Source organism: Hyperolius riggenbachi, chromosome 10 (genome assembly GCF_040937935.1).
Source record: "Hyperolius riggenbachi isolate aHypRig1 chromosome 10, aHypRig1.pri, whole genome shotgun sequence".
Classification (NCBI taxonomy): domain Eukaryota; kingdom Metazoa; phylum Chordata; class Amphibia; order Anura; family Hyperoliidae; genus Hyperolius; species Hyperolius riggenbachi.
The window spans coordinates 237,788,706-237,808,575 of NC_090655.1; the positions used below are offsets into that span (position 1 = coordinate 237,788,706).

Below are 19,870 nucleotides of genomic sequence, written 5' to 3' on the forward strand. Positions count from 1 at the left end.
GAGCAGAGTGTAAATGAGAGGTTACTCCCCCAGCTCTCAGCGTTCCAGTGATCACATATCCCTTCAGTCAGGGGCACCTCTAGCTACTTAATACTGAGTTTCCTCTAGGTACCTAATACTTGGGGGCTCCTCTAGCTACTTAATATTGAGGGTACCTCTGTCCACCTAATACTAAGGGGCACCTGTAGCTACCAATGACGTTAAGCAAAGTGACCCTAAAGGTAATTAGATGTCCCCCCCCCCAAAAAAAAAAAAAACCACACACAAGTCAGCATTTCCCCCACAAAAACACACACACAACAATGCTGCGTTTCCCTCACGATGGGACAGTCTCACATCACGGATGCGCAGATCATAAATCTGCAGAAACTACATGATGCTATCATGTTAATATGACCAAAATCTGAGGAATGCGTTGAAGAATGGAGGCAGTTCTGAAAGCAAAAAGGGGCCCAACTCAGTATTAGCAAGACATAACTAACGAACACTATGGGCTCGATTCACAGAGCGGTGCTAACCCAGTTAGAGACTTTAGGCGTGATAACCATTGCACCACGCTGGTGTAAAGACAGTTTAGGCGTGATAAGTTTAGATAGCGCGCAAAGTCCCGCACGCAAAGCAGCGCCATTAAACTCTATGTGACGTGCACCAGACTTTGCTAGCGCAAAACTTTTGATCAGCTGTGCACTGCGGTGCTAACACAGTTGGTGCTTAAACTTATCACGTCTAAACTTATCATGCCTAAACTTATCACACCTAAACTTATCACGCCTAAACTGAGTTTAGGCGTGATAAAGGGCCTTTCACAAGCGTGCTAACTGTTAGCGCCGCTTTGTGAATCAAGCCCTATGCCACATATAAAATGCAGAAACCATTACCCCAGATGTCAAATGAAGAAACCATCCAAATGTCAAATGCAGAAACCATTAAGCCACATGTCAAATGCAGAAACGATTACCCCAAGGCCTCAATTCACTAAAGGGTGCCAACCTAGTTAGCACGCCTAAAAGCTTTGGATGGAGGGTGTAGTAGTTTGCACGTCTAAAGCTGTTAGGCTGCATTTCCACTTGTGCGGTGGGAATCGTTGCAGGAAAAATGCTCGCATGGATGTCGATGTATGCGAATTTAACCATGGCAGTGCTGGTGTGATGTTCCATTGTTTCTATGCGAATTTGCATGAAAATTCGCATACCCAAACCGCATGCGAATTTCCTATTAACCGGTTCAGCACCGCAGTGCCGAAAATCTCATGCATCCGAGCAACGTTCACCTCCCATTCATTCGCCTATAACTTTATTGCTACTTAGTTATCACAATGGATTGATCTATATCTTGTTTTTTCCGCCACCAATTAGGCTTTCTTTGGGGGGTACATTTTGCTAAGAGCCACTTTACTGTAAATGCATTTTAACAGGAAGAATAAGAAAAAAACGGAAAAAATTCATAATTTCTCAGTTTTGGGCCATTATAGTTTGAAATTAATATACGCTACCGTAATTAAAACACATGTATTTTATTTGCCCATTTGTCCCGGTTATTACACCGTTTAAACGATGTCCCAATCACAATTTATGGTGCCGATATTTCATTTAGAAATAAAGGTGCATTTTTTCAATTTGCATCCATCACTATTTATAAGCTTATAATTTTAAATAATATAATAACATATTCTCTTGACATGCATATTTAAAATGTTCAGACCCTTGGGTAACTATTTATGTTGTTTTTGTTTTTTTTTAATTGTATTTATTTTTTTTTTTAATAAAAAAAAAGTGTATGTGGGTAATTTTTGGTGTGGAAGGGAAACTGCTAATTTTAAATGTAAAATAATATTTTTTTTTATTAAAAATGTATGTGGGTGCAGTTTACTATTTGGCCACAAGATGGCCACAGTAAAAAAAAGTCCTGGATGAGAACGATCTCGCATCCAGGAACTAAAATGCTGGGGAGAAGTTTCCTGGGGGCAGAAATACCACGCTCTCTGGAGAGAAAGCGTCGGTATTTCTGAGGGGAAGTTAGATCGGTGAATGGGAATTATATTCCCATTCACTGATCGGGGGGCTAGCGGCGGGCAGCGGGTGCACGCGCGGGGGCGCGCCCGATCGCGCGCACGAGCCGGCGGCAGCAGCAGTGCCTATCTGGACGAGGAAGCTCGTCCAGATAGGCCGAACTGGTTAAATACATTGTATGCGATTCGCATAGCGGTATGCAAATTCTGATGGCTCTGCCATGCAAATTTTTTCTGCACAGAAAAACGCAAAGGAATCCTGACAAGTGGAAACAGTCCCATTCACTTGTATTGCTATGCGAATTCACATGCGAAAAACGCATGCAAATTCCTGATAGTGGAAATGGGCCCTTACTTATCGCGCGCAAAGTTTAGCGGTGCGTGTGAAACATTGCACCAGTGCATGCGAAACATCGCACCGTTCGCGTGTTAAATAGCTTATCAGGCTTTGCACGTGCTAAGGGGCTTTTAACTGGCGTGCTAACACTTAGCACTCTTTAGTGATTCAAGCCCCAAATGTCCAATGCTGAAATGTTCACCCCAAATGTCAAATGCAGAAACCATTACCACACATGTGAACTGCAGAAACGTTTACCCCAAATGTCGAATGCAAAAACTATTACTACACATGTGAAATGTAGAAACTGTTATGCCCCATACTGGAAATGCAGAAACTGTTATCACAGATATGAGATGCTGAAACCTGTAAACTTCAGACGTGAAATGCAGAAAACATTTCGCTACATATATGAAATGCAGAAAACATTACTCTATATATATATATATGAAATGCAGAAAACATTACGCCAAATATATGACATACAGAAAATATTACCATGGATAGGAAATACAGACACCGTTAGCACAAATGTGAAATGCAGAAAACGTTACCTCCAATACATGTGAAATGCACATATTACTCCACGTATATAAAATACAACAAATTATCTCAGACAAAACAAATGCATGTTCCCCCCGCTGGGTGTTGGTGGGGTAGGATGGATAAAAGCTGGGTGCAGGTGGGGTGAGAGGGAGGATGTTAGTGGGGTGGGTGGGTGGGAGGAAGGAATAAACAATGGGTGCTGGTGGGGTGGAAGAAATGCTGGTAGGGGTGGTAAACATTCGTGGGATGGGTGGGAAACACCGTTGCGGTGGGTGGGAAACACTAGTGGCTGGTGGGGTAGGAAACACTGCTGGTGTGGGAGGCTGAGAAACACTGGTGGGGTGGAAGGGTGGGCTAAACTCATTGCTAGTGGTTGGTAGGGTGGGAGGGTGTTTGGGCTACACATGCTGGTGGCTGCTGATGGGTTGGGAAGGTTTTGACTCAAAATCAAAAATAGAGCTGACATTTTGGGGGAATGTATTTAGTAAGGAGTCATTGGGCAAGACTCCCTAACACTGCAGAGTGGCCTACTGAGTGCGCCCCTAGTGGATGCAGGTCTCTAGAGCTTTGAGGCTAGTGGCACATTAGGCTGAGTCTAATAGTAGTCTAATAATAATAATAATAGTAGTCTAGCATTGCAGAAAACGCTGTTTTGCCCATAATGAAAGTCTTTGGGCCACATGTAAAAACGTATATATATGTGCGTTTTACAATGGGCATTTTTCAAAACACACAACTTACTGCATAATTCTCAAAAATGCATGTAAAACGCACATAATGTATTGCAATAGAGACATAGAGGACAGCGTTTTTAGACAGCATTTTTACATGTGTTTTGATGTGTTAAAAATTTTTAATTATTATTTATTAGATTTATATAGCGCCAACATATTACGCAGCGCTGTACAATAAATAGGGTTACAGACAATGATAACAGAGGTGACAGAACAATACAGGTAATAGACAATAGATACAACAATACAGGTAATAGCAAAAAGATACACAACACCATGCAGACAGTAGTCCAATGCCAGATCATAAACTAGAGTGGTAGTGGTATAAACTGGAGTGGTAGTGGTATATGGCGTATTTTACTCCACGGATAATGGGAAAATATTGAGAACCGCAAAACGCATCAAATTTTTTTTTTAAAAAGGAGCATGGTTTTCCGCATGTGCGCCCAGCCTGGAGAAAAGCGATATACAAATGTTTTGGAACTTAAGGTGGAAATGCATCTGTTCCGGACGTGAACCATGTGCGTTCTGCCAGGTGTGTTTCTGTGATTTTCTCTGCTTTTTATTTTATGTGACAATCCTGCTGCGCTCTCTCTAGATTCCTAATTTCCTATAATAGATTCCTATAATGAATGAAAACAAACTCTCATAGTGTAATGCTGTTCCATTCGTTTCCAACTGTGCGCATTAATTACAGTGTAATTCATGCGCGCAGTTGGAAGCAAAGTTTTTAAGGTGCTACGCTGTGGTTTTTATGTTTTATGTTTTTTTATGGATTAAAACTGATTTGGATATATGGAAGACTGTGATCTGGTTGGCTCATATATATACAGCAGTGAGGGATTTCAAAAAGCGCCTGATCCACCTGTAGACTGAGGTGGTTTGGATCTGGTGAGCTGCTGGTGGAAGGGGGTGTGCCTGATCCACCTGTAGACTGAGGTGGTTTGGATCTGGTGAGCTGCTGGTGGAAGGGGGTGTGCCTGATCCACCTGTAGACTGAGGTGGTTTGGATCTGGTGAGCTGCTGGTGGAAGGGGGTGTGCCTGATCCACCTGTAGACTGAGGTGGTTTGGATCTGGTGAGCTGCTGGTGGAAGGGGGTGTGTAGTGGACCCAGAAAGTGATGAGCACTGTGTGATTCACAACCACTGGGAGATGCATTGGAATTAAAGTGAACCTCCGGACTAAAAATCGACGCCGCAGCACTGAAAAGGCTTGGTGTTTCTTTAACAGATTCACGGCATCAGAACTTTGTTTCTCTTATACAAGCCTCATTTTTAGCTGCACAGAAGAAAACTGCCCGGGCAGTTTTCCCCTTATGCTGTGCAAAGCATGATGGGATTTCTGATGTTGTGGTTCTCGTTCTGCTGTTTTGGTGCAATTTTTTTTTTTTACATTTTGAATTTGACATTTAAAGCCTAGTGTGTGCAGCTGGGAGTGGTTATTAGGACACAGGACAGTTGGAACTGTGTCTTATGCTCCCTGTTACCTTCTTTCAACCAAAAAGATGGCTGCCATCATGACAAAGATGGCAGCCCCCATGAATGACAAACATTTGCCTGTTCTTTTAAAACAGGGTGGGTAAGAGATTATATTACCTATCTATTCTAATTAACATAACTAATGTAACTTGATGACAGTATGTTTGTTTAGGCTGAAGTTCCCCTTTAAGAAAGCTTGATTACCTGTACAGCAGGGGTGTCAAACTCAAATACTAAGTGGGTTAAAAGTGTACACTGAGACCGAGTCGTGGGCCAACCTCAATGTCTACTGGCCACCACCTCCCTTACAAAGTTCCCACGTGTCTAATGGCCCCCTCCCTCCCCTATACAGTTCCCTGGTGTCTAGTGGTCCCCCATTCCACCCCTATGCTGTTTCCTGGTGTCTAGTGGCCGCCTCCTTCACCTATACTAGTGATAGCTAACCTTGGCACTCCAGCTGTGACAAAACTACAAATCCCATCATTCCTCTGCCTCCCAGGTTATGCTTAGAGCAGTCTGAGTATTGCAATGCCTCATGGAACTTGTAGTTCCACCATAGCTGTAGTGCCAAGGTTAGCCATCACTGATCTATACAGTTCCCTAGTGTTTAGTGCTTTCCCCCTTCCTCCCCCATATGGCTTCCTTGGTTTCACGTCCAATATATCTTCCCTGGTGGTCTAGAGTGGGCCAAACATAATGCAAAGTGGAGAAACCACTTGAGGGTCAAATTTAATGGCTGTGAGGGCCAGATTTGGCCCGGGGGCCGGAGTTGGACATGTATGCTGTACAGGATTACGCTCTGAGAGTTTGTTTTCATTTATGATAAGAATCTAAGGAGAGTGCAGCAGGATTTTCACATAAAATTGAATTACAACTGGAAACTACCTGCACTGAACTCAGTTTGTACTGTGTATATTGTTGAACATTGCTTTATTGGGGCGGACATTCTCATTTTACAATCTCTGCTTTTGTGCTTTTCATGCGTTTGCGTTTTTAATAAGCTGCCCTTTTGCAGAGAACAAATACAGCAGGCAGGTGTCACACTTGCAGGATTGTAATCGCATACGTTTTTATGCTACTTTGTTTTCTAATGCATTCGCGTTTTTTCAATGTTTGATTTTGATGCGTTCTGTCCCATTGATTATGCATAATGCGTGAATGGCATGCGATTCGCAAGTGGAAAAGTAGCGCATGTTTTTATTTTTTACCGCATTCAAAACACAAAACAGAATCAAAGAGGGAAACAGAAATCGCAGTAGGCCCATAGGAAACCATTATGTGCGTTTCCGCTTATGATTTTGCAGTGCAACAAAACGCATGCCATTTTTATAGGTGTGAACCCTGCCTCAGACCTATTTTTGTAAAATGTATGTGAAATGCATACGTTTTTGCGGCTTAGTAGGAAAGCATTGTATGCAGTTTGCATACAGTATGCATGAATAAGCAACATGCTGTGCGATTTTAAAATGTTCATTGCGAATTTCAGAGATATGCGACTTACTATGCAGGCCATGGACTTTCCTTGAGGCAGGGGTCACACTTGATGAACTCGCAGATGCAATGCGAAATTGCATGCTAAAATGCAACGAATGCCTCCTATGGGGTCACTGGGTTTTCAGGGGCCATATGCGATTCTCTAGAGCGTTACAATACAGATACAACCTGCGCTAACTTTTCCTATAGACTTTCATTGAGGCAGGGGTCACACTTGATAAAATCGCAGGTGTCTTGCCACAATGTGAGATCGCCTTCATTGAAATGCAGACAAATGCACATATTGACTGCTTGCGAGGAATCATCTAAGTATTCCGTAAACATAAGTGTTATCCCTCCATAGGCAAACGCAGGGGGATATTACAGCTGACCAGAATCCCCCCTCAGACCAGGGCCAGTGCAGTGTCTGTGGACAAGCAAATGTTGAGACACCACAATATCTGCAGGCATCCTGCAGCTCACAGCACTGCCCCTTTTCTTTTCCCGCTACAGTTGACTTTGGATGGAGCAGCAGTGAGTGTACAGAGCATGGAGCAGCAGTGTGTGTGTACAGAGCATGGAGCAGCAGTGTGTGTACAGAGCATGGAGCAGCTCTGGCGAACTTAACAGAGCCAGGTATGAGCACAGCCCTGTGCCCTGCTGTGTGAATGCTTCACTTTCACCCTCATTACCAATGTCTGCTGTCCTCATTATTATCTGTATCCAAACTGCTCCTGATTGATCCAGTTGTCAATTGAGAGCAGATCGGACATTTCGGAAATAATTGTCAGATCCTGTCATTCGGACGGGAAATTGCTATGTGTACCTGTACCCAGCATGATTTCATACCATATTATTATACTGTATTGCTTGTGGCTGAGGGAGACCATCCAAGAATCTCCCCCCCCCCCCCTTTAAAAAAATCCTGGGTTTGCCCCTGCCCTCCATAAATATGATTTTGTATGTGTTTTCGGCTATGTAGCAAAATGCATGTGATTCAAGCGTGTGCTCTCTGCCTTATGAGCAATCCACAGATTTATGGATGGATGGCAACCCTGATCCCTGAAGGATGTTTGCTACTAAGGGCTCTATTCATAAAACTTTTTCCGCCAGTTTAGCACTCAAAACAGCTGATTTTCCCGTCCATTTAGCAAAGTGGGCATTCATAAAAGCTGTATCCGCATGATAAGCTACAATTCCCCAGCAGAGCAAGAAATTTTCGCCTTGTGTAACAAAGGGCTCTCTCTATTCATAAAAAAGTTGTGGCGAAAAAAGTCCTGGAGGGAAAATACCGCAGCGGTATTTTACACTTCTGGGTGGTCATTCAAAAAAATCTTGAAAGCTGCGATGCAAGAGCGGAGATCTCCCGCTGAAAGCTGGCGGTAAGCTGTCGGAAGACATGCGGAAACACTTCAGCCGGCAGAGTCCCTCCGTGCACTGCTCTCTCTGGGAGGTCTGTCCCATACACTTGTATGTAATCCGCAAAATCAGAGGAAGCGGTATTTCCCGTCCACATACCGCTTCCTCTAATCTTTATGAATGGCCATTTTGTTACTTTTTTCTAGATAAATCTAGAAAAACACTGGAGAAGGCGGAAATTTCTCGCTCTGCTGGGGGATTGTAGATTTTCATGCGGGAATAGCTTTTATGAATGCCCACTTTGCTAAATAGACGGGAAAATCCGCTGTTTTCAGCGGAAAACTTGCGGTAAGGTTTTATGAATAGAGCCCAAAATGTCCATTCATAAAGATTAGAGGAAGCGGTATGAGGACGGGAAATACCGCTTCCTCTGATGTAGCGAGAAGAGTTCGGATTACATGAAAGTGAATGGGACAGACCTCCCAGGGAGAGCAGCGCACGGAGGGACTCTGCCGGCTTAAGTGTTTCTGCATGCCTTCTGACAGCTTACCGCCGGCCTTCAGCGGGAGATCTCCGCTCTGCTATCGCAGCTGCCAACATTTTTATGAATGACCACCCAGAAGTCTAAAATACCGATGCGGTATTTTCCCTCCACAAGTTTTTTCACCACAAATTTTTTTATGAATAGAGCCCAAAGAAATGCATTCACAGTCGCAGTCATTAGGGATGCTTACTCCGATTCCATGGAATGACGATTTTTAGTGCAGTAGGTGGAAATTTCCGCGAATGCTGTTGGAATAAGGCCTTTTTCCACTACCCTGCGATTTGCAATTTGATTCTGATCGCAAATCGCATTAAACTAATGGAAACTGCAGAAGCAATTTCCATTAGTGCGATCCGATTGCGATTTTGGTCAAAACGCGATCGTGGTCATGCCGTGTTTTGGATGTGATTGAGCTTTACTATACCGAGTATAGAAGCTCAATCGCAATTGCATGGTGGAATTTGAAACGCGATTGCGATCGCATTTCATAGTGGAAAAGAGCTCTCAAGCGGTAGTGGAAATCAGCATTTGTGGAATTTCCACAGAATCGGAAATTTCCATTTCCAACCATCCCTAGCAGTCATATTTCTTCCATCTTCAACTACAGCGATCTCACCGTAAACAGTGGGCATACGGTGCAATTGTGATACGTTTGCGATTTCTCCAAGGGGGAAAAAATTAACGGCCAGGAAAATATTTTCAATCGCGGAATAGCCCCTGAACAAGCATGCAGCAGATCAGGTGTTTCAGACTTTAAAGTCAGATCTGACAAGACTAGCTGCATGCTTGTTTCTGGTGTTATTCAGATACTACTGCAGAGAAATAGACCAGCAGGGCTGCCAGGCAACTGGACTGGTATTGATTAAAAGGAAATAAATATAGCAGCCTCCATTCACCTCTTACTTCAGTTCCCTGTGGATCACAAAACACAAGTGGAAAATAGCCCAAAATGACTAGGAAGGAACAATATCCACACTCCGTACGATTTCTATAGCCTTGGACAGACACTGATGGGAAACCAGCTTCCTGGTAGTGCATCCTGGGAATTGTAGTCTGGTGACAGTCCCTTTAAGTGAAGCCCCGCCCCCAGTATCCGGTGACATGACAGTGAGGCTTGGAAGGCAGAGACAGGAAGTGGTACTGGTGGTGGTGGGATAAACTTGGATTTGGAGAGTCTGGCTACTGGTGGATCCAGAGAAGGTAAGAGGGCTTTATGTTGTGCCGGTGCAGATCTGTTAGTCATACAGTCGCCCTTTCATGGGAAAGGAGTTTCATTACAACAAAAAATGCCAATCAGCATTAAGATGATGCCCATTAGATTAATTGCTGGAAATATGATATGGCACTCACTCACATGTGTCTCCAAACTACACAGATAGAAACTGATTGCCTTCTAAATGTGCCAGGATGGACTAAAAACACTGAATAACTCCTCCCTCTGGAAAAAAATATTCATCTGTGTGGGGGAACTAGGGTCTGTAGAAAAATGTCACTTTACCTTTGACTTGCCAGTTTTTGAGAACTGCAACAACCAAAATTAAAGGAAACCCGAAGTGAGAGGGATATGGAGGCTGACATATTGATTTCCTTTTAAACATTGCACATGGCCTGGCTGTCCTGCTGATCTTTTGCCTCTAAGGCCAGGGGCACACTGAAAATCGGAAAGCGCAATCGCTAGAGCTTTGTGTAAGTATTTTTTTGGTGATTAGTGCTGCATTTTCCAGCAATTAAGTTAACTCATATACTATGTATTGGATCTCAAATGTTCACAAAATGCTGCATGTCCTGCGTTTTGCGATTTTTCAAAAACGCAAGCGCCCTAGTGGACTCAACACCATTGACTTACACCAGCAAAGCGTTTTTGAAAAAGTGCCGACAAGTGTGTGATCACTGATGCAGCCAAAGAGAGCAGCAGGCGTGCCAGGCAACTGGTATTGTTTAAAAGCAAATAAATATGGCAGCCTTCATATCCCTCTCCCTTTAGCAGGACCAAATCCGAACTTTGCATGGGGCTAATTAGATGTAGTTGCTAATGTTTTTGTTGAAGCCAAAGGAGAGGCTAGGTAACACTCTTGTCCTAGTGTTTTTGTGTCTGATATCAGTCTTTTCTGGCACTCTGCGATTGCGATTTTCCAGATTGTGGTAAGATACACTGTAGTTGAAACAGCGCAAGTATTGCAAATGAATGAAGAAGGTTTTCTGGTTTTTAAACTTCGGAAGAAAATGCGCAAATGGGAGCAAATGAACACAAACATTTCGTGAGTACTGGGTGGGCACATTTTCATGCATGTGGCAAAGGTACTGCTGAAAGTAATCCTGATACGAGAATAAAGAAAGATTTGATACTTACCCGGAGCTTCCTCTAGCCCCATAAGCTCCGCTGAGTCCCTCGCTGTCGTCCCGATTCCTCCATTCTCCAGCTCAGTCGTGCGCATGCGCAGAAGGCTGATGCAGCCGAGCCACATTTGGAGACATTGGGCTGGAGGAGTATCCTGGAACACATGCATGTCTAAACATCCAAGCAGTGAGCGAGCCGATTTAGGCACAGGTACCTGTTAGCCGCGGGACGCCGCAGCGGTTTACACGAGTCTTTATCAAGACAAAGGTAACTGACTCTTATGATGCCTGCAGTAGCGGAAGTTACAAGATAAGCATACGAAGTGTTGTTTGATACAAGTCAGCTCATAAGAGGGAGCACGTTGAATAAGCCGCAGGCCACGGGAGATATAACTGCACCTGCAACGCAGGGACTGTTGTCTACACTTGATGGAATCAGCAGGTTGCTACCGATAAATGGTGAAAGTCCTGCAGAAACTAGTGAAACTGCACTTTAGGTGCGTTCTCGGAAGCTTGCTACACACACACACAGTGTGAGGATCGTCCGTTCTGGATCTGAGTGTGAATGTGAGCAGAGTGTTGGTATGCTTGTTTCCAGGAGTACTCCTTGGTAATTGATGCCCGTGTCTTGTTTTTAGGGGTTCAAGTTTTAAGGGGATGGAGGTCACATTCTTTTTCTACTAATAAAATATTTTTGGCATATAGTTCAATGAATGAGTGAGCCAGAATTATTTCCACCTCATTGACCATCTCTAAAACAGAGTATGCATCGTGGTATCATGAGAAAATTAGTTAATAGTAGTCTATCCAAACATTTCAAGCACAATTACAGTCTGGCATAACATAAAATCAAGATCTGCCTCCCAACTCCAATTGCCTGTATAGTTATCCTACCCGCTCTTGTCCCAAAGCAATGAATCGAAATTCCCCCCCCCCCCCTTTTCAGTGACGTAAACCTAGTGCTGGAAGCAGCTATCTTGCATAATAATGTAGATCCAATTCAATCACAAAGGTGTGCTACTTACAATCAGTGTAACTTCCATGCAGAAGCTTCCTGCAATAAGTAGTAATGGCAAACTCTATACCTGTGTTTAAGGGGAGCTTAGATGCTTTCTTTGCATTGAAGGACATCTAAATACCGTAATTCCTGCCGGTATTGATCCAGGGATTTTATTTGACTGCCATCTGGAGTTGGAAATAATTTTTTTACCTTTAGGCTGCTTCCATACAGGGACGTTACAGGCGCACGCTAGTGCAGCCTGTAACGCTCCCCCAACGCACAGCAATGTAACACAAGTGGGCTGTTCACACTGCCCACGTTGCGTTACATGTAACGCTGCACGTTGTAGTGAAAGTGCAGCATGCTGTGCGTTCTAGACTGCTCAATGGGGGGGCGGAGAGGAGGCGGGGAGATGCCGCTACAGTAGCCGCGCACATGGCTACTTAATATGCACTGCACTGGCGGCCACTGATTGGCCGGCGGGACCACGTGATGCGGAGCGAGACACTCCGCATCACGTGGTCCCGCCGGCCAATCAGCGCCACCCTGGGAGACCCTATGCGGATAGAGCCGCCTAACTCTGCTCACTCTACCGTCCTCTCCCGCACCACCATGCGTTGCTTTAGGGGGACGTTATGGTCGCATAACGTGCCGCTAACGCAACGCCTGGTGGTGCTGGATGTGGACGTCAGACTGAGCCGTGTTGTGCAGCTCACTCTGGCGTCCGTGATGCGTACTCTTGGACGCATGCGGCATCACGTGGTCCTGCCAACCAATCGCCGCACAGAGCAGCCGCTCCAGGAAGTAAACACTGAACGTCACACCATGCAGTGAATATTAATTAGCCATGTGCCTGGCCGCTCTCCCCTCCTCCCCAACATTACTGAGCATGTGCAAGCAGTCTAACGTGGCTTAGCCGCGTATAAAGTACTGCATGTAGTACGTTATCTTGAGGTGCAGCGTTACAATGTAACGCAACGTGGGCACTGTGAACAGCCCATTGATTTTTCATTACTGTGCGGTGGGGTGAGTTACAGACTGCTCTAACGTGCGCCTGTAACGGCCCACTGTGAAACCAGCCTTAGGGCTAACTGGACCATGTCTTGTAAGGGATTTTCACCGTCCTCTGGATCAACAGGGATATGTGAGGGCGCAGGCTAGTGTAGTCATTTTCTGGTTGGACTTAATGGACATATGTCCTTTTTTTTAACACATATAACCATGTAACTACATTAGTGATATTACAAAATGGACTTTAATTTATATATACATGTTTAAAAATGCTTTAGAAAACCTTGCTTGGATCCAAATTGCAAAGCCGGGGGTTCTAAACTTCTTCCACCTAAGAGCAGACTTTTATAAATTATTAAAACACCACTTCCCTTGGGCAGGGTCACATATGTTTTTTCTAACATTTTCTACTGTATTTCATCTCTGTCTCAAAAGAACCTTAGTGAATTAGATGCTTTGTCTTCTGTTCCATCACCAGGTCCAAACAGATTTTCTTCCAATCCACATCACACAACTGAGGCAACGCTGGGGTGACAGACTGGAGATGGATGAAAAGAGGAGCGGGGTGACCAAGAGGATCCTGGACCTCACACTGGAGATCATCTACCTACTCACTGGAGAGGTGAGTGGAATTGTGGGAGGTCACATTACATCACTCTTATCTCCATATCTAAAACACACATCCAGGTGGAAATGTGAGGGCAGTGGTGTTTCTAGTGGGGTGCAAGCGCCACAGCTCTGCCTCTGTGCTGCACCGCCATGTCTGCCCCTGTGCTTTGCTGCCATGCCTGCCCCTGTGCTTTGCTGCCAAGCCTGCCCCTGTGCCTCCCCATCACTCAGACCTCAGATCAGAGTATTTCTGTTATCTGGCGAACATGGCTACTTAATTTATTTATATAGGGTGCACTTGGCTGTTTGATTATTTTGTCTTGATGAACCTGGCTATTTAATTTGTTTATCGCAAGGCACCTGGCTACTTGATTGATTTATCTGGAGGTGCATGACTTCTTAAATCCATTTCATCTGTATGCTTGTGACTATTTTTATTGGGGGGGGGGGGGGGGGGCGTTATGTGACTACTTAATGCAGGGGTGTCAAACTCAAATACAAAGTGGGCCGAAATTGAACACTGGGACCTAGTTCCGGTCCAACCTCAATGTCTAGTGGCCAGCTCCCTCACTTATATGGTTCCCTGCTGTCTAATGGCTCCCCTCCAACCCCTATACAGTTTCCCAATGTCTAATGGTCCTCCTCCCTCCCCTATACAGTTCCCTGGTATCTAGTGGGCCCCACCCTCCCCGATACAGTTCCCTAATGTTTAGTGCTTTCCCCCTATCTCCCCGAAATGGCATCCCTGGAGTTCTTGGGCTTCACCTCCAGTGTAGCTTCCCTGGTGGTGTAGAGTGGGCCAAACATAATGCAAAGTGAAGAAACCACTTGGGGGCCAAATTTAATGGCTCTGAGGGCCAGATTTGGCCCGCGGGCTGGAGTTTGACATATATAACTTAATGGATTATCTGGAGGAATATGACTACTTGTTTCTTTTATCTGGAGGCATGGAAATATGTGATTATTTTATCTGCAATCATGTGACTACTATTCTATTATCTGGAATCGTGTGACTAATTTATATAAATAGGATGCACATGGCTACTTAATTCCACGGCTTCTCAATGTATGTATCAGGGGACGCATCAAACTCTGATATTTTGGTAGCCCAGCTGCTTAGTTCTGGTGTCTTCTAGGGCGTAGGGACAACACAGTTATTTGTCTAGCAACAGCAGCGCAGCCTACAGAAAACAATAAAACATTAAAAATTGATTTAAAAATGAAATAAAACTGTGGGATACCTTTTTTTTAAAGTAATTTTAAGGAGGATATATAGAAACTTTTTTTTCGCGTCATGTTTCCTTTAACACCTTTTCAACCAGTGCGCAGTGTCATTGTTTGCCATAGGCACTATATATATCTAGACACGCCCCTGGGTGAGGGCATCAGATATCAGTTCAGCATGCTGGATCTTTCTGCCTCCCTTATGCTTGCATGCAAACGGTGGTTTGGAATTTGGCACCCGAAATATCGGCTAGTAGAATATCTGTAAATTTACAAATATTTTACTATTATGAAGTGCAAATTACGATAGTAAAATATTGGTAAATAATACCAATATTTTCTACTGTACAGGTAAACGTAACCCCTTTCTCCCACAGGACCTTCCTTCTACCTGTACCTAACCCTAACCAACCTCCTGCAGATGTTTAACCATGCCCCACCGCCAACATCGCCCAAAACGAATACAGTTTAATCCCGAGTCTGTATGTAGTTTAACAGTCAAAGGAGGGATCCGCACACAGTCTTCAAGGAACAACGTGCCTTTATTATTCTAATGCACACACACATATAATACATGTTTCGGGGCCAATCCAGTCCCCTTTATCAAGGCATAAGCAGACAAAATATGTTGTCTGCTTATGCCTTGATAAAGGGGACCGGATTGGCCCGAAACAATTGTCGGCTGAGACAATTTGGTGTGTATTATATGTGTGCATTGGAACAATAAAAGCACGTTGTTCCTTGAAGACTGTGTGCGGATCCCTCCTTTGACCGTTGGATTATCTCTGCTACGGGTTCCAGCACCAGCACTGCTCTACTATAGGTGTGCGATTCTTTCTATTGAATGTATGTAGTTTAAGACGTCACAGAACATCACTCTTGCCTCTATGAAACAACAACAAAGGAGTGAGGGCATAGTTTTCTAGGAGGGTCATTTGACATCACCTTAAAAGGGAATCTAAAGTGGAAAAAAATCACTTAAGTTTCAATGTATTCCTATGTAGAGGATAGGGTCTGGATACCATAGAGCCTTCCTGGTTTTCACTCTGCCCAGTCGTTCCTGCGTCGTCTCTGATGGAAGCTATTCGACCAGCTCAGTCAAATAGCCCTTTAGAACTCATTGTGCAGCCTTCTCTGCATACTCTCTTCTCTGAATAGTTCTGAAGACTAGCGAAACCTTACTGTGTGTTAGCGAGTCTGAGCTCACCATGCGCAGTATGGATACGCTCCTTTTCAGATCTACTCAGAGATGCAAGCAGTTCTGAAGGCTGTATGAGGAGTTCCAAAGACCTAGAATATTGAGTACCTTCCACAGGAGTTGGTGCAGGAATGACTAGACGAGGACCAGGAAGGCTCTATGGTATCTACAGGGAGTGCAGAATTATTAGGCAAGTTGTATTTTTGAGGAATAATTTTATTATTGAACAACAACCATGTTCTCAATGAACCCAAAAAACTCATTAATATCAAAGCTGAATATTTTTGAAAGTAGTTTTTAGTTTGTTTTTAGTTTTAGCTATTTTAGGAGGATATCTGTGTGTGCAGGTGACTATTACTGTGCATAATTATTAGGCAACTTAACAAAAAACAAATATATACCCATTTCAATTATTTATTTTTTACCAGTGAAACCAATATAACATCTCAACATTCACAAATATACATTTCTGACATTCAAAAACAAAACAAAAACAAATCAGTGACCAATATAGCCACCTTTATTTGCAAGAACACTCAAAAGCCTGCAATCCATGGATTCTGTCAGTGTTTTGATCTGTTCACCATCAACATTGCGTGCAACAGCAACCACAGCCTCCCAGACACTGTTCAGAGAGGTGTACTGTTTTCCCTCCTTGTAAATCTCACATTTTATGATGGACCACAGGTTCTCAATGTGGTTCAGATCTGGTGAACAAGGAGGCCATGTCATTAGTTTTTCTTCTTTTATACCCTTTCTTGCCAGCCACGCTGTGGAGTACTTGGATGCGTGTGATGGAGCATTGTCCTGCATGAAAATCATGTTTTTCTTGAAGGATGCAGACTTTTTTCTGTACCACTGCTTGAAGAAGGTGTCTTCCAGAAACTGGCAGTAGGACTGGGAGTTGAGCTTGACTCCATTCCCAATCCGAAAAGGCCCCACAAGCTCATCTTTGATGATACAAGCCCAAACCAGTACTCCACCTCCACCTTGCTGGCGTCTGAGTCGGACTGGAGCTCTCTGCCCTTTACCAATCCAGCCACGGGCCCATCCATCTGGCCCATCAAGACTCGCTCTCATTTCATCAGTCCATAAAACCTTAGAAAAATCTTGAGTCTTGAGATATTTCTTGACCCAATCTTGACGTTTCAGCTTGTGTGTCTTGTTCAGTGGTGGTCGTCTTTCAGCCTTTCTTACCTTGGCCATGTCTCTCAGTATTGCACTCCAGTGATGTTGCAGCTCTGAAATATGGCCAAACTGTTGGCAAGTGGCATCTTGGCAGCTGCACGCTTGACTTTTCTCAGTTCATGGGCAGTTATTTTGCGCCTTGGTTTTTCCACACGCTTCTTGCGACCCAGTTGACTATTTTGAATGAAACGCTTGATTGTTCGATGATAACGCTTCAGAAGCTTTGCAATTTTAAGAGTGCTGCCTCCCTCTGCAAGATGTCTCACTATTTTTGACATTTCTGAGCCTGTCAAGTCCTTCTTTTGACCCATTTTGCCAAAGGAAAGGAAGTTGCCTAATAATTATGCACACCTGATATAGGGTGTTGATGTCATTAGACCACACCCCTTCTCATTACAGAGATGCACATCACCTAATATGCTTAATTGGTAGTAGGCTTTCGAGCCTATACAGCTTAGAGTAAGACAACATGCATAAAGAGGATGATGTGGTCAAAATACTCATTTGCCTAATAATTCTGCACTCCCTATAGTGCCTTCCATCTACATAGGTATCTAACCTAAAGGGATTTTGTTTTCATTTTAGATTTGCTTTTAATAATAAACTGATCTGAATGATAAGGCAGGATGATTCCTGAACTGTTCATTTTTTTTTTTTTTTTTTAAATACAGAGTTTTCCTCCTGTGAAGTCTGGTGACCATGTAACCATCAAAGTTCCTCCATGTCAGTCCCTGGTACCCAAGAGAGACAGTGAACAGAAAATTCTAGAGGTCACCAACAAAATCGTCGAGCTGCTGACAGGAGAGGTGAGCGGTGCTGGGAATTATGAGAGATTGTCCAGTAACAACAAGGGGAGTGTCTGGTTGGTGACTGTATCATTGTGTGTGTCAGGTTCCTATACGGTGTCAGGATGTCACAGTCTATTTCTCCATGGAGGAGTGGCAGTATATAGAAGGACACAAGGACCTCTACAAGGACACCATGAAGGAGATTCATCCGCAATTCGCATCAGATGCCATAAAGGAGAATCCGCCAACCCTCACATCAGATGCTGTAAAGGAGAAGTGGCCACCCCTCGCATCACCAGGTAAAAGGAAAAATAATGCTTTCTGTCAAAGCATAAATTGTAACTCTGTAAATCTAACCATAGCGTTTTTTTTCAGCAGCTTCGCCTAAAGGGGATCCCGTACAACTTCAACTTATTAAGGAAGAATCTGAAGAACATCTGCTACATCTTAACAACACTAAACGTTCAGAACATGCACAACCTCCATCTTCTCCTATCAACGAGGAACCCAAGACGTTTGAGGAGGAACATCTCCAAACGCCTGAAATCTCCACACATCATGCTCCATATCCATTTTTACACATTAAGGTGGAACCTCTCTCTGATGAAGAAGAAAGTTTATCACATGCTGAGATTTATGAGCATCTCCACATTAAGGAGGAACCTGTCTCCTGGGAAGACCTGAACACCTCATCAACAGACATTTATACTCCTTTGGACTTTGAACAGTATATTGCACCTCAAATTAAAGATGAAACGCTCTCCAGAACAATGATGGATGCTGTTCCTGCAGAGGACCAATACCCTCCTTCTTATCAGACATACCTTGCAACTAGGCCGTACTATTGCTTCTTCTGCCGGGAGAACTTTGGCAGTGCTCCAGAACTTCTCCGACATCAAGCTGGCCACCAGGACCTGCGTTCTTTTGTGTGTTCTCAATGTGGAGAGTCTTTTCCGACGAACTCTCTCCTCACCGTCCATCGTAGACTCCATAAAGGGATGCGGGTTTTCCCGTGTAGTGAGTGTGGGAAGTGTTTCGGCTGCAGTGCTCACCTCACTCTCCATCAGAGGGTGCACACAGGAGAGCGCCCATTCTCTTGCCCAGAGTGTGGTAAGCGCTTCAACAGAAATGCTCACCTCACCGTACACCGCCGCATCCACACAGGAGAAAGGCCTTACTCTTGTCCCTTCTGCGCCAAGACCTTCAACTGCAGCGCCAGCCTCATTGTCCATCGGCGGATTCACACAGGAGAGAAGCCATATCCGTGCACTGAGTGTGGCAAGCCCTTCTACACCAATTCCGACCGCATGAAGCACCAGAGAACACATGGTGGCACCAGGCCCTACTCTTGCTCAGACTGCAGCCAGAGCTTCACCTGCAGGATAGATCTCCTCAAGCATGAGAAGGTCCACTCTGCCGAGAAGCCATACTGCTGCTCAGTGTGTGGGAAACGCTTTGCCCAAAAGGCCTTGTTGACCCTTCACCACAGGACTCATACGGATTAACTTGCTTAGCACCTGGTGGGATTTGCTATTAATAAATCATTGTTTAAAAAAATCTATATTCCTTTTAAGTCACTTTTATATTACAGCATATCTCCAGTCCAACAAATAAGAATGTACAGACTGTAGAGTTGACGTGTTCAGAATATTTGAATTCGAGAACCTCATTCTGAATTATTCTGATCAGAACCTAAATCTTCACACATGCGCACCATGGCAGGGGGTGTTAACAAACCCTTGTTGTCGCCTCTGTGTGCAGCCTTTCTTGTTGTGTTCCAACTCTCACATACTTCCTCCTTCACAAGGAAGGATATCTAGCTCTCACATACTTCCTCCTTCACAAGGAAGGATATCCAGCTCTCACATACTTCCTCCTTCACAAGGAAGGATATCGATATCCAGCTCTCACATACTTCCTCCTTCACAAGGAAGGATATCCAGCTCTCACATACTTCCTCCTTCACAAGGAAGGATATCCAGCTCTCACATACTTCCTCCTTTACAAGGAAGGATATACAGCTCTCACATACTTC

At 44.1% G+C, this 19,870-nt stretch overlaps 2 protein-coding genes across 7 annotated transcripts in view; one reads left to right on the top strand and one right to left on the bottom strand.

Moving 5' to 3' along the window:
- The window catches only part of LOC137534954 (zinc finger protein 436-like), a 24,379-nt gene extending 14,382 nt beyond the window's left edge, over window positions 1-9,997 (bottom strand). The window contains exon 1 of one of the 4 annotated variants that reach the window (XM_068256694.1): window positions 9,979-9,997. The gene's annotated coding sequence lies outside the window, so the exon portion shown is untranslated. The other 3 variants (XM_068256693.1, XM_068256690.1, XM_068256692.1) reach the window with 3 other exon arrangements.
- LOC137534958 (oocyte zinc finger protein XlCOF8.4-like) overlaps window positions 1-19,386 on the top strand; it is a 22,723-nt gene extending 3,337 nt beyond the window's left edge. Inside the window, exons 1-5 of one of the 3 annotated variants that reach the window (XM_068256698.1) lie at window positions 9,595-9,680; window positions 13,307-13,450; window positions 17,719-17,853; window positions 17,939-18,134; window positions 18,211-19,386. In XM_068256698.1, coding sequence (XP_068112799.1) covers window positions 13,373-13,450; window positions 17,719-17,853; window positions 17,939-18,134; window positions 18,211-19,340 — 1,539 coding nt within the window. In that variant the 5' untranslated portion in view covers window positions 9,595-9,680; window positions 13,307-13,372 and the 3' untranslated portion in view covers window positions 19,341-19,386. Of the gene's footprint in view, window positions 1-9,594; window positions 9,681-13,306; window positions 13,451-17,718; window positions 17,854-17,938; window positions 18,135-18,210 lie in introns of those variants that run through there. The other 2 variants (XM_068256700.1, XM_068256699.1) reach the window with 2 other exon arrangements.
- Window positions 19,387-19,870: the final 484 nt, after the last annotated feature.